Here is a 12,434-nt window from a genome sequence, read left to right as displayed (position 1 = left end):
TGTAGATGCCCGATTCACATTCGTTTCTAGATGGCATTTGCAAGGAGCGAAGAACTCGCCAATTATCCACTTAAAAGCTATTGATGACTAAGCAGCGATACTGAGGGAAGGCTGTTATTTAGTCCTTAGGCTAGATCAGCTTGACATTATTAATTACAGCCTGACATCGTGACGCTCACTCGGCTACACATGCACACAGACCCCGAGCGGGGGTTGCGACGGAGTGAGAGAAAGGGAGAGACAGGCAGACAAAGCAAATGAAACAACGGAAGAATGATTAAATACTCGGGCGCAGTTCTTGATTCTGATTGGTCAGAAGGTACTGATTGTTTTTTTACATAACAGCAGCACTCACTGCAGTTCCCGGCTGTAATTCTAATGTGTTATCGTTTCTATAGTAACCAGGGGCTTGAATGGTCTCTGGTTAATATACATAAACACGAATTAAAACGTGTTTTAATTCAACAAAGAAAATGTGGATCAGTGAGCCTTGGGCGCCCATGACCCTGTCGCTGGTTCACCATTTGTCCTTCCTTATACACTTTTGGTAGGTACTAACCACTGTATACCGGGAACACCCCACAAGACCTGCCCTTTTGGAGATGCTCTGACTCGGCCGTCTAGCAGTCACAATTTGGCCCTTGTAAAAGTCGCTCAGATATTTACGCTTGGGCATTTTTCCTGCTTCCAACACATTAACTTCGAGAACTGACTTCACTTGCTGTCTAATATATCTCACCCCTTGACAGGTGCCATTATAATGAGGTAATCAATGGTATTCACTTCACCTGTCAGTGGTTTTAAAGTTATGGATGATTGGTGTATTATATTATATATATATATATATATATATATATATATATATATATATATATATATATATATATATAAAGACATGGTAGCACTCTGAAACCGAGTCTTGAGTAAGCTTGTGTAATCATTTCTATGTATTTACTCCTGGAGGCCGGGGTGGTGGCCAGAATACTTTAACATCTGCACTGATGGGACTTAAGCATACGTGGCATTCAGCCAGGACTGCATTCTGAGGAGCGTTTCTATCCCGGAGCACACAACGGGCCTGATGTTAGCGACCTTAACAGGGCTTCGTCTGAGCAGCTCGACTGCAGCTTTCGGATAAGGCGAACATTTTGCTCGGGGTTCAGGGAACACCTGACAGGAAGTGGGTTTGGAAGAAGGCCCAGCTGGTCGCTGAGGGATTGTTCTGAGACTGGGGAGAAACTGTGGCATTCCTGAGGCTAAGCCTCAGCCAGATCCATACCATTCCTGCAGAGAGTCACCATGTGAAAGCATTAGCTACCCAGCCATGAGATGTCAAAGCTCAGGCCTGTAAGTGAGTGTTCGTCAAGCTTCAGAGATGACTAATAGATTTAGAGATAAGAAAGAAAATTTATGCAGGAAATTCTGGCAAACCTTGAGGAAGCGATGCAGAAGGAACGTGAACCAGTTGGTGAGCATCTTCTCGGCCACGGATTCCGTCCTGCAAAAGAGAGACGCAGCATGTTCACTGTCTGCAAATCCTTTGTTTTATTATTGTCCTCGTGGTTTCTCTCATCTTTATGCAGTGTTGTTCATTTGTATTGCTGTGCATGCTACTCTGTAATAAGGCAAACAACGGCTCCAAAAGACTCCAAAAGAAAGTGGTGAGAGTACCAAGCACACCGTGTTTCAGTCTGGTTTCTGGAAACTTCACCGGCTGAAGAGCTGAGGTACTGCTTGCCTCAGGTGGTGCTTATGTTTCTGTTTAAGTGCTGCTGGCTCTAAATGTAACATTTCACACTAGTGAACATGGAACATAAGCAGATTTGACAGGCAAGCTCTGGCCTGGTTTAGATCTTACTTGACAATTCATTGCTCATTTTTTTTTAGGCTTAAGAGATTCTTCAGGGCCTAAAATGGTGAAATTTGGGGTCCCACAAGGTTCTGTTCTAGGCCCTTTATTATTCTCATTTTATTTTCATCCCTTTCATTTCTACTCCTTATTTCCAGAAAAGCGTGCGGAAGATCTTCCCAGGACTCTGGAATTGTGTTTGTTCTGTAAGTGTTTCGAAATCAAGAATAATAATCTATATTTGTTTACGGTTTTTCGAGTCTTATATACTTTGTATGATTTGAACTAATTCTAATACATTTATAGTGAAATCATTAACGAGTGCCTGACTGTGAACACTTACCTTTGTTCTTCTATTTTATAAATAAAGCAATTTGTATTTAATTTTTATTATATAGACGCTATTTTTAACAGAAATATATCATTCCCATTGCGAGGGCTGATCAACTCAGCAAAGGATGTGGTGAACCAATCAAATAATGGTGTTTGGATTTGAAAGTGTCGAAGCTACTGGTGATCATAGAGAACCCCTTCGAGGCTCTTCTTTCCTCTAATGCCTCAGGAAATCTGTTTCTTTGTTCCCCTCAGAATCTATCTTTGGTATACTCTCACAGCAGGGACACTCTCTGTAGGCTCCTAGCACCCTGACGGCTTTTTCCACAGAACAATTTCATAAAAGGTTGTAAGTAGAAACCCTTTAGGAAAGAACCCTTGATCAGAGTCATCTCCCTCTGTTGCGGAGCTCCAAAATGGAAGCCTTACCGTCGCAGAAGCAGCTTGGGATGGTTACGGTTCTCCAGGTTCTTCTCGATGAGGTCGGCCAGAAGCTGCTTGAGCACCACGGTGGCGTACTCCATCCTACCCTGCAGCGCCGCCATGAGAAGAGACGCCACGTTGCCTCGGTCGCGCATGGAGAAAGACCTCTGGGCCTCCAGCGTGTGGATGAACATCAACAGGAACATCTTGTTGTGGAGCAGCTGGCTGAAGAGACGCAAGGCCTTCTCCACGTTAGCTGGAGACTGCGGAGGAAGAAAAGGGGGAGGGGGATGGAGAAAATTAGACGGCAGGATTAAATAACAGGCGAAACAAAGAGCAAATAACGGTTCGGTGGGATGAAGGAAACAGTTGAGAACAATGGGATGAATGAATGAATGTGCTATTTTTCGCCTGACTGCTTCCTGAAGGCAGAATGTCAAGCGCAGTTAAAAATGCCACCGTCAAAGGGCTCGTTCTTTCCTGCCGACTATTTTCAAAAAACATTTTTCGCTAGGCATGTCGCTAGACGCCTATTCCACGGGGTCTTTGCGTGGCTGCTGGTTTCGGCATGTGTCAGAGGTTTTAATTAAAAAGCAAGCAGAAAGCGGCATGTTTGCTCTGAAACACACTACTGAGGTAGCGTTGGAGCTTAGGGAGGCTTTTTAAAGCACATCCTAGGGCTTTTATCCTCTTCTTCTACCCCCTGGTGAAGGATTAAAAGAAAAACCAGGGAGGAGGGGAGAGGCTGAGTTCTTGCAACCAACTCACTGCATATCTAAGTGTCAGACAACACCTGGGGAGGGACAGACAGACACGGAGACAGACAGACAGAATGAACTACACCAGGGAGAACTGCTTCTTTAGGCTTGTTTTTACACTCACATCAAGCTCCTTTAGAACCGGGTGCTCCTCGATTCCAGGGAACATCACTCTCATAGTGTAGGTACGGTACTCTAAGAATGGGATCTTCACGCCATCCATGTCATTGGTCAGCTCTTGGATGTCTGTCTGCAGTTCGGCGAATGCTGGAGGACAGGAAGGTGACGGGGGTACAGTTAGTAAACCATCAAGACAGACAAATCCGATCTGAGCAAAAACGGTAGTCTAATCCATCAGCAAGTCAAATGAACCTTGTGTGTTAGTGTGAGATGAGTGAAATCGCCCTCGTCGCAAATGTGTAAATGCTGAATAAATCTCCCGATACCAGAAAAACAGCTCCGACTTCCGCAACTGCTAAAAGTCTCAACCCAGAAATAAAGCCAGTTTCAAAAGCTAAGCACGCATTATGACATGACCCAGTTCAATCACTCTGTAAAGTCTGCGTCAAAGCCTGCGTCGAGTTCAGACCGGCTGTCGTCTCACGCGCACACAAATGGATTTGCAGTCTGATCGCTGTACAGTGGTGGAAGATAGCGAAGGCGAGAGCAGAGTGTGAATCCTGAGAATCTGAGCGGATGAAGCAGATTTTTTTTTTTTTTTTTTTGGCGATCGACTGTAAAGTACAGGTCCGGGCTTCTTCTTTCGCATTAATACATTAGCGACCAATTATAAAGCTTTTAACACACTATTACGCCTGAGAGTTTGGCACTGTGAGGGTGATACTGTAACTACCTGAACCATGAACACTCCAGCGAGGAGCTGGCGGACATTCCACACTTCAGATCTACAATTAATTCACTTAGTGGACACTTTTGTGCAGAAGCAGCTGGAGGAATTTGGGAGTTAAATGCTTTGCTCAAAGTTATAATGGCAGAAAGAGAAATTCACATTTACCGAATCGGAAGTCATGGACATGTCGTTGTTCTCTCTTAATGCTGTATAAACCATTTTAAAGTGTATAAGTAACTAAAGAAACACACATATATGGACTCAGATGATAAAAATTTCATTAAAAGTTAAAAAAAATAAATAAATAAAAGTATTCAAGAAGCGGTTTATGATTCGTCATGCTCCCCCACCACTCTGCAAGGTGAATCCCCCCTTCAATTTACTCAACAGATCACCTCTGTTATAAACAACTTATACCTTGTGAATTTTTTGGGGGGGAAAAAGCAGTGGGCGGGGCTAATTTCTGGGCCAGAATAAAATATAACAAAAAAAAAAAAAAAAAAGAGACTCAGCAAATACATTTCACAGTAATATTTAAAATCACAGTTTTTCTATAGTATTTAAAAAAAAATGATTTGATTATCACAGGTCTAAAAACATTTTGCAATATTACAAACTGCACCTTTAAGTCATGTATCTTACATTTATTTATTTATTTTTTTTTAAATCAACGTGAGACTATGTGACTATTTAGGTCTCTAATACGCATATGTACAGTCACAACTACCATCTGAGATGCAGATCGCCTCACCTTCCTTGCACTCCAGTGCTACCCGGGACTCCAGGTTGTCCATCTGGAGCTGCAGGCGTTTGAGCGTGCGATCCGCGTCCCTCGTCTTCCTCTTGTAGGCGATGAGGACGGCGATGATGGCTATGAGGAGGACGCCGCCGCCCGCTCCGATCCCGATGATAGCGGGAAGTGTCAGCGTGCTGTCCGAGTAGATGTGGAGGGTGCCGGGGGAGTACTCCAACCCGCCAACCAAAATCTGAAGAGAAAAAAGAGACAGACAACATTAACACTCAGACCCGCTACGTAGCTAGCCAAATTTACAAGTAAGCTAGTAAACACTAATATTTAGCCATTGCAAGCACATGCATTTGTTGTAATACCAGCTTATTGTACAATGTTATTTTACTTTTTTTTTTTTTTTTAATAGAGTGATTTAGCTAACATCCAAGCTAGTTAACCATTTAGCAAGTGAGCTAACATTAGTCTAATTATGATACTGTGTAATTAAAACTAGGAGCCAAATTTGTCAGGTAAATATTATATTTAAGCCATGTAGGTAATACTAAGCTACTGCAGTGATAGCTTTTTGCTTTTTTTTTTTTTCGCTTATATACAATTATATTTTACTTATTTTAGCTATCCAAGCTAGCAATTTAGCACATCAGCCTTGTTAGGAAGCAAGAGAATTAACATTAGACTGACTATGATATTGTGTAATTAAAGCTAGGAGCCCATTTTGCTAGCAAGCTAATTTATGCTAACTAAATCATTTTGTTCTTCGTGCTGTGATTGAATGCATAATTTTCTCATGACAGCTTTACAAAAGGACCCTTGAGTACACTTTACAAACAACACTAATGAGCTAGTTACCTGGGATAACAAGGTATTTTTAGCTACGACAGGAATGACCTTTCTACATAACAGCATCGTATTTAAAAGTATTTTACATGATATTTATCTTACACCTAGCTAAAGTCCAAGCTAGCCAGCTACAGTAGCTACTTAGCAAGAGTTCTGACTTTCTAACAAGTTTGCTAGCAAGTTAAGGAGCATTTCGGTGGTGTCTCATGACAAGTTGGCCATTGGTTGCTAAACACGTCACCCAGAAAGATCACATTTACTAGGATGAAACTATAAAGTGTTCACGTTAACTTTATAATTCACTGACTAAGGATTTGGGCTCGGTTTGCCTCAGTTGGAGAACTTGCTGAGTTGCCGAATTGAATGACACGGCTTATGTTTGTTTACCTGAAGTTTTAAAAAAAAACCCACTGCTCTTTAAAAGGCAGCTATAGCAGCAACGCAATCCACACTGATAACACACCAGCAGAGCTTCGCTTAATAACTCCTTTTTGTGATGCAGCTCGAATCCCCCACAACAATTGAATCCCCGAGGGTTATAATCAATGGTAAATTATATTATGTGATGCTGTTAAAAACACCATGAGGGGGAGATACGCTAACAATCAGCTCAGCTGGCTGTGTGGCAAAATATATCACAGCCAAATGACAACTAGCAATTATATAATATATTCTGCAGATGGAAAAATACCACGTTGCGCAGAGGTCATTTATTACGTTGTCTAGCAGATGTTCAAGGAAGGATTCGAAGGCCTACAAATTCAGTTGGATTCCAACAACACAATTGAGCAGTAACGCGAGGGGCTAGGGGACGGCGTCATCAAGTTATTTTTATGTTCGTCGGCTTTTTTCCCTCCTTCTTCTTGGTCAATGCGTTACCATGACAACAGTCTCACACGGCAGACCTCTAAGTCAGTTAGAAAGTTTGTTTCTATATACATTTCTTCAATATAACATGGCCAAGAACTGCCTACACAATTTAACGGACACGTCTGACGACCAACAAACCTTCCCTCCTGGTCTTTCAGCCAACACGTGAGTGTACCTCCTGTACCTCAAGTACTCACCACTACGTGCTTCACCCAAAACTCTTGACTAAGTTTTACGGACAGGATTCTGTGAACGTTTTTAAAACCGGTATCTATATTTTGCCAAGGTGTTCAAAAGCTTGTGAAGAAGTCTAGAGAGACAGTCAGATTGCAACCTTCATGATCCTGAAGCTTGTGGCCAGAAAAGTGCACCAAAAGACATCATATGCGCTGGATCCAACGGGTGGAGCGTCTGAGACCGAGACTACCATGACAAGCAACTGCTATTAACATAAAAAGGTGTGGATTTTGTTTTTCATTATTGTTGAAACATTTTGTACAACTGGGAATCAGAACTCTAAGGAGACCACCTAACTGTATATGAGCTACATTGATAATATTAAGGCTTCTTTTGATCAGCTACACGCAATAAAACATGCGTTTCTTATCTTGCATTATTACCGTTGCTTCCAGCAACGTCTTTGTGGTGTGTAGCATACAGACACTGAAGAATTTGACTATGGAGCATAACATCCTGTATGTTCTCGTAGCCAGAAGTACTACGAGAATCCAAACGTTTGCCCCTTTATGTAGAACCCTATAACCCATCTGAATGGGTTCAAAGTAGCACCCCTTTAAGAAGTGACGAAACTGTAACTTTCTACATTAGCCATTAGTCGTTTTCGTCTCCGATGTTATTGTGATTTTTACCATGCTTATAAACTGCCACCCCTGACACATAACTAACTGTTCAGCAAGCCAAAATAATGCAGGTCAGGACTGACGACTCAGGGGTTTGTGCGTGGCATAATTTCATCACCATGGCATTGACATGAGCGACTCGATTTTGAAGGCGGCCTTAGTTTTTCTTTTTTCTTGATCTACTACACAGCATTACGGTTTCCTTTTTTCGTCCTATTATAATGGCCAAGTGGAAACGTCTAATGCCTAATTTAAACTTTTGCCAAGAAAGCCTGATCTTTGGGAATATAAGCAGCCCCCAGTTGGATACAGCACACCACTGACATGCCAATCACATGACTTCATGAAAAGTCACAGTGGCGCAGGTGGGACTATAATGAAGCTCCGACCGGCAAGTGCTAGAGCGCTGCTTAGAAACGGGGCCGACTGCGGAGTGATTAGACGGAACTCAGCCTTTCTGTGGCCACACGTCAATTACACGCGGCGTCCTGTCGGCTTTCCCAACGACTTTCACCTTTCCGGTGCTGCCTGCGCGCTGCGTGGCTGCATGAATTATGGTGGCAGGGGATGAGCGAAGAACAAAGGGAAGCCCAGAGAGATGTCGATACGTGTCGGGTCATTAGACGACTGATTTCTGCGCACTATTAAGCTCTCTATAATTCTTGCTCCTCCTTTTTTACCCTTATCTTTCTTACCGGCCTTAATAGAGAGAGAGAGAGAGAGAGAGAGAGAAAGATAGAGACAAGCTGTGACTCAGAAGAACCTCCGATATCTCACTGGATCCTAATCTCCTCTTTGATTTGCACCCGGCCGGTGACTCCTCTCATCGATCACGAGGGAGTTGGATGCTGTGCTGAATTAGTCGGGCAGATGGAATCTCAGAGCTGTGGTGAAGAAAGAAAGGGGCGGGGACGACGGAGCTGGGTGGAATTGATCCGTTTTAATGACACTGAATGCCCGGGACTGTAATTACAGGGATACCTGACAGCATTCTGACAAATATTTACGGTCAACAAGAAAACGCAGCATCATCATCATCATCGTCGTCGTCGTCGTCGTCAAACGAGAGACGCGTTTTGGGTCCCTTTTGAGCATGATTCCTTCCGTCACTCCTCCTTCCCTCCCTATCTCGCTCGCTCGCACACTCGTCTCGTCCTCTCCGCGTGTCAGATTTTGAAGGGACTCGTCTCGTGGCTCGGAGATTATGAGGGGAAAGTGCTTGGATCAGCACGTCTCCCAAATCGTGATAAATACCTAACGTGCGGCGAGGTCGATCTTTACGTGCTGTGAATTAGCATAAAAATTAGCATTCCGAACGTAAAAAAAATGTATAATAATAAATGCCACGACGTCCGGCCCTGTTAGGATTTGATTAAGTGAGACGCATGGTCTCTGCGTTCACGCGAATCAAACATTCAGTTCTGTCTGCTTGCAGCCGCGCATCCATTTTCCGCCGTGTTTATTAGCGAACACGGTGAAATAAAAGCACGGTCATAAATTCCGACTACTTTGCAGACGTTGCGCATTGCGTCTTTACGACTTACCAGGACACGCTGCTCTCCGGTAAGGTCTGGCGAATCACAGAGCAGCTGAGACTCGGAGACGGTTAGCAGACACGGGGTTTCTCCAATCATCACGGAGTAATTCAGGCGGGCGTTCCCGGGGGCGGGAGGAATCAGGTTTTTACCCTAGTGTAAAGAAAATGTATGTGTGTATTATTGTTGACTACTATTACACTTGATTGTAAGATGGGAAACCAGAAATCAAGAAAAAAATTAAATAAAATAGGGCTACCTTAAGGATTATAGGAGATCCAGGCTTGACCTCCAGTATCCCGGCGTTCCCAAGCGGGTCAAAGGTCGGGTTGGGATAATAGGTAAAAGGAGTGCCGTTGAGGATGAGGAGAGAGGACACGTGGTCCAGGATAAGGCCGAACTCGTCGGGATGAAGGCCGCTCTCGGGCGCCTGTCGCTTTGTGTAGACGATAGGAGGAGCGAGGCAGGTCATGGTGGAGTCGTTTACCACCGTACACACCTGAAGGAGAACCAGAAAGCTTGTTTTCACGGCTGAGCTGGAGTGACAGTAGCGAAAGCACAAAAATCAGTTATAACTAGATTAGTATTAGGATTGTTAATGTGTCATGGTTTCATGGTTAGTCATGGTGTTACCTTGCTGGAGGCTTTTTCAAAATACAGGGGCTATACAGCGACGTATAGCATATCTACCTAGCGACCTAGCATATCTGTAACTTTCTCACACACGACATCTGTCTAACTCACTAGTGCTAGTTTGTTTTACTCTTCACTGCTTTCCTTGCAGCCACGCCCTCTTTCAGCTTATGCAACAGCATGAAACATGGTAATGTAAACATCACTCTCGAAAAGGGATCTGATTTTGATTCGTTCATAGAATAGAATCCCTCACAACAGCACAAATATGCAAAGCAGGTGTTGTCTCAAGCACCCCTTATCCAACTAATCAAGGGCTTCATTAGTTGCACTAGGTGTGCTTGATACATGAAATACCTGAACTGGGCAGAAGGATAGATTAAATGGCAGCACTTAAACCTCAGCAGGAAGTGTGTGTTATTGTTGTTGTTTATCGTGCCTCTCTCTACATTACCTTCCTTCCCACTCAATTGCTCAGTCACAGGAGCTCTACGGGAGACCTGATTGGCTGACAGATCAAGGAAGCAGGAATCCTATCGATTCTCCGGCTCCGAGCGTGCAATTTGATTGGCCCACACCTCCAGGGACGGAATCCTTATTGGCTGACTGGAGCATTTATCTCAGACTCGAATAATAAAGCATCATGAGAAGCGAGGACATACCATTACACGTACACACTCACTCGGGGCGGTCAAATTCAACGGAAACTATCAATTTCCGTTATAGATCAGATTTCAACTGTGTACACACACCCACACGGACGTGCACTTCACAATAAAGTTCTCTTATCATTTTCGTACGTTCCTCTCAGTCATTCTGGCGATTTTGAGCCTAGAGGACATTTGAATGAGGTCGGGTTTGTATGATTTCTCTCTACAACAGTAACCATATTTCATCCCTCAAGCATGCTGAATTTAGGCATTTTGTTAATAAAACCAGACGCCACTGAGAATTTTACTACATAAAATCACAGCTGCGTTTACACACGCCTTGCAGAATCTGCAAAATGTTAACAATTTATTAATTTTTCTTAAAAATAAGACGGATCATAAGAATTGCATTTAGTTGCGTATTTAGTCCTGCCCTGAAGAAGCTACTTCACATAACAGATGTTTACATATAGTCCACAAGACACAATAATAACCGAATTTCCACAAATGAACCAGTTCAAAAGTTTACACACGCTCGATTGTTAATACCGTGTGTCGTTACCTGGATGATGGACGGCATGATGTTTTTATGTTTTGTGAGAGTTCTTCACGAGTCCCTCGTTTATCCGGAGCAGTTAAACTGCCCACTGTCCTTCAGAATAAATCCTCCAGGTCCTGCACATTCTTTACTCTTCCACCCTCTTCTACACATTTAACCCCCTTTCCGGCGGCGGCTATATGATGCCGAGATCCGTCTTTTCACACCGAGGACAACTGAGGGACTCGCACACGAGTCCTATTACAAAAGGTGCAAACGTTCGCCGATTCTCAAGAAGGTAACACGGTTCATTAAGAGCAGAGGGTGTGTAAACTTTTGAGCAGGATGATTCTGTGTAAATTATTTCGTCTTCTGGGAAACACGTAAATATCTTACGTAGCTCCTGATGGGCGCTAATAAATAAAATAAAAATAATAATAATAATTTTTAAAAAATGCAATTTTTATGATCCCTTTTATTTATTTATTTATTTATTTAAATGATTAACATTTAGCAGATTCTGCAAGGCGTATGTAAACTTATGCCCTCAACCGTAAAATCCACCCTGCTTTATCCGCCTGAGTGGCATTACATCTTCAATGATACAAACGTCGCTTTGGACGGCTGCTAATAAGCATGCTTTATTACACTTCATACTGGAGCGTCGCGTCATTTACTCTAACGCATCTGGAATCGTGGAAAAAAAAAAAACTCTCCTGCCCCTATTTTCAACCAAATCCATTTTCTTACATGAAATTAAAAGCTACTCTCTCCTGCTTTATGCCCTCCAGGTCTTTAATAAATGTAAAACACATGGAAAGTGAGTGATAATTAGCCTCCGAAACCCAGAAGGTCGTTTCGGTGGTTTTCCTGTTGTAGAAATAGCTGGAGGGTGTGGGCTTACGTTGGTGGTCTCCACGCCGCTGTATTTGGCCCTGACTTTGGGCTCCTGGATGGTGAGCAGGTGTGTTCCAGTCACCGTCAGAGCCGTGCTGCCGCTGTAGAGACGAGAAACATGTTGTTGCTCATCTGCTCTTGAGATTTCACATTCTCCATGCATGTACGTACTGCGTGTACAGGATGCGTGAGCGTTTGAGTGCGTGCGCTGCGAGTTCTCACTTGATGATGCTCCAGTTGGGCTCGATGCTGAGGATGCTGGGATCCTCGGTGTAGATGTAACGCAGGTCGCTGTTGATTTCGGCTTTATCTATGAACAGCTTTATGGACACGGCTCCCGAGCTCAACGCAGAGGCCGGGGTCACACACACGATCTCGTGCATCGTTCTCCTGTTTGAGAGAAACAAAAGGATTTCATTGAGTTGTGTATATTTTCCACACACAAGGTGTTGAACTCATCTTATTTCATTAGAGGACCTGCGTTGGTCTCAATATTTACAATAAATTTTTACTCAAGCTTAGTAAAAAAAAAAATGAAAAGAAAAAAAAGGAGGCGTCAATCCCTATAATTGTGTCTGTCAGTACCAATTATAAGAGGTGTGACCTCTGTGCCTCTTAGATCCAGGAAATGGAGGCAGGGTCTTTGT

The 12,434-nt window shown here is 43.2% G+C and overlaps 1 protein-coding gene across 1 annotated transcript in view; it reads right to left on the bottom strand.

Annotated features, from left to right (window-relative positions):
- The window catches only part of plxna3 (plexin A3), a 194,902-nt gene that overhangs the window by 18,387 nt on the left and 164,081 nt on the right, over positions 1-12,434 (bottom strand). Inside the window, exons 16-23 of the mRNA XM_053680416.1 lie at positions 12,010-12,177; positions 11,795-11,888; positions 9,329-9,568; positions 9,079-9,222; positions 4,965-5,199; positions 3,488-3,630; positions 2,612-2,868; positions 1,432-1,498 (exon numbers count right to left, since the gene is read on the bottom strand). Coding sequence (XP_053536391.1) covers positions 1,432-1,498; positions 2,612-2,868; positions 3,488-3,630; positions 4,965-5,199; positions 9,079-9,222; positions 9,329-9,568; positions 11,795-11,888; positions 12,010-12,177 — 1,348 coding nt within the window. The remainder of the gene's footprint in view (positions 1-1,431; positions 1,499-2,611; positions 2,869-3,487; positions 3,631-4,964; positions 5,200-9,078; positions 9,223-9,328; positions 9,569-11,794; positions 11,889-12,009; positions 12,178-12,434) is intronic.

The sequence above is a fragment of the Ictalurus punctatus genome, chromosome 5 (genome assembly GCF_001660625.3).
Source record: "Ictalurus punctatus breed USDA103 chromosome 5, Coco_2.0, whole genome shotgun sequence".
Classification (NCBI taxonomy): domain Eukaryota; kingdom Metazoa; phylum Chordata; class Actinopteri; order Siluriformes; family Ictaluridae; genus Ictalurus; species Ictalurus punctatus.
This window is presented reverse-complemented; position numbering and strand designations above follow the sequence as displayed.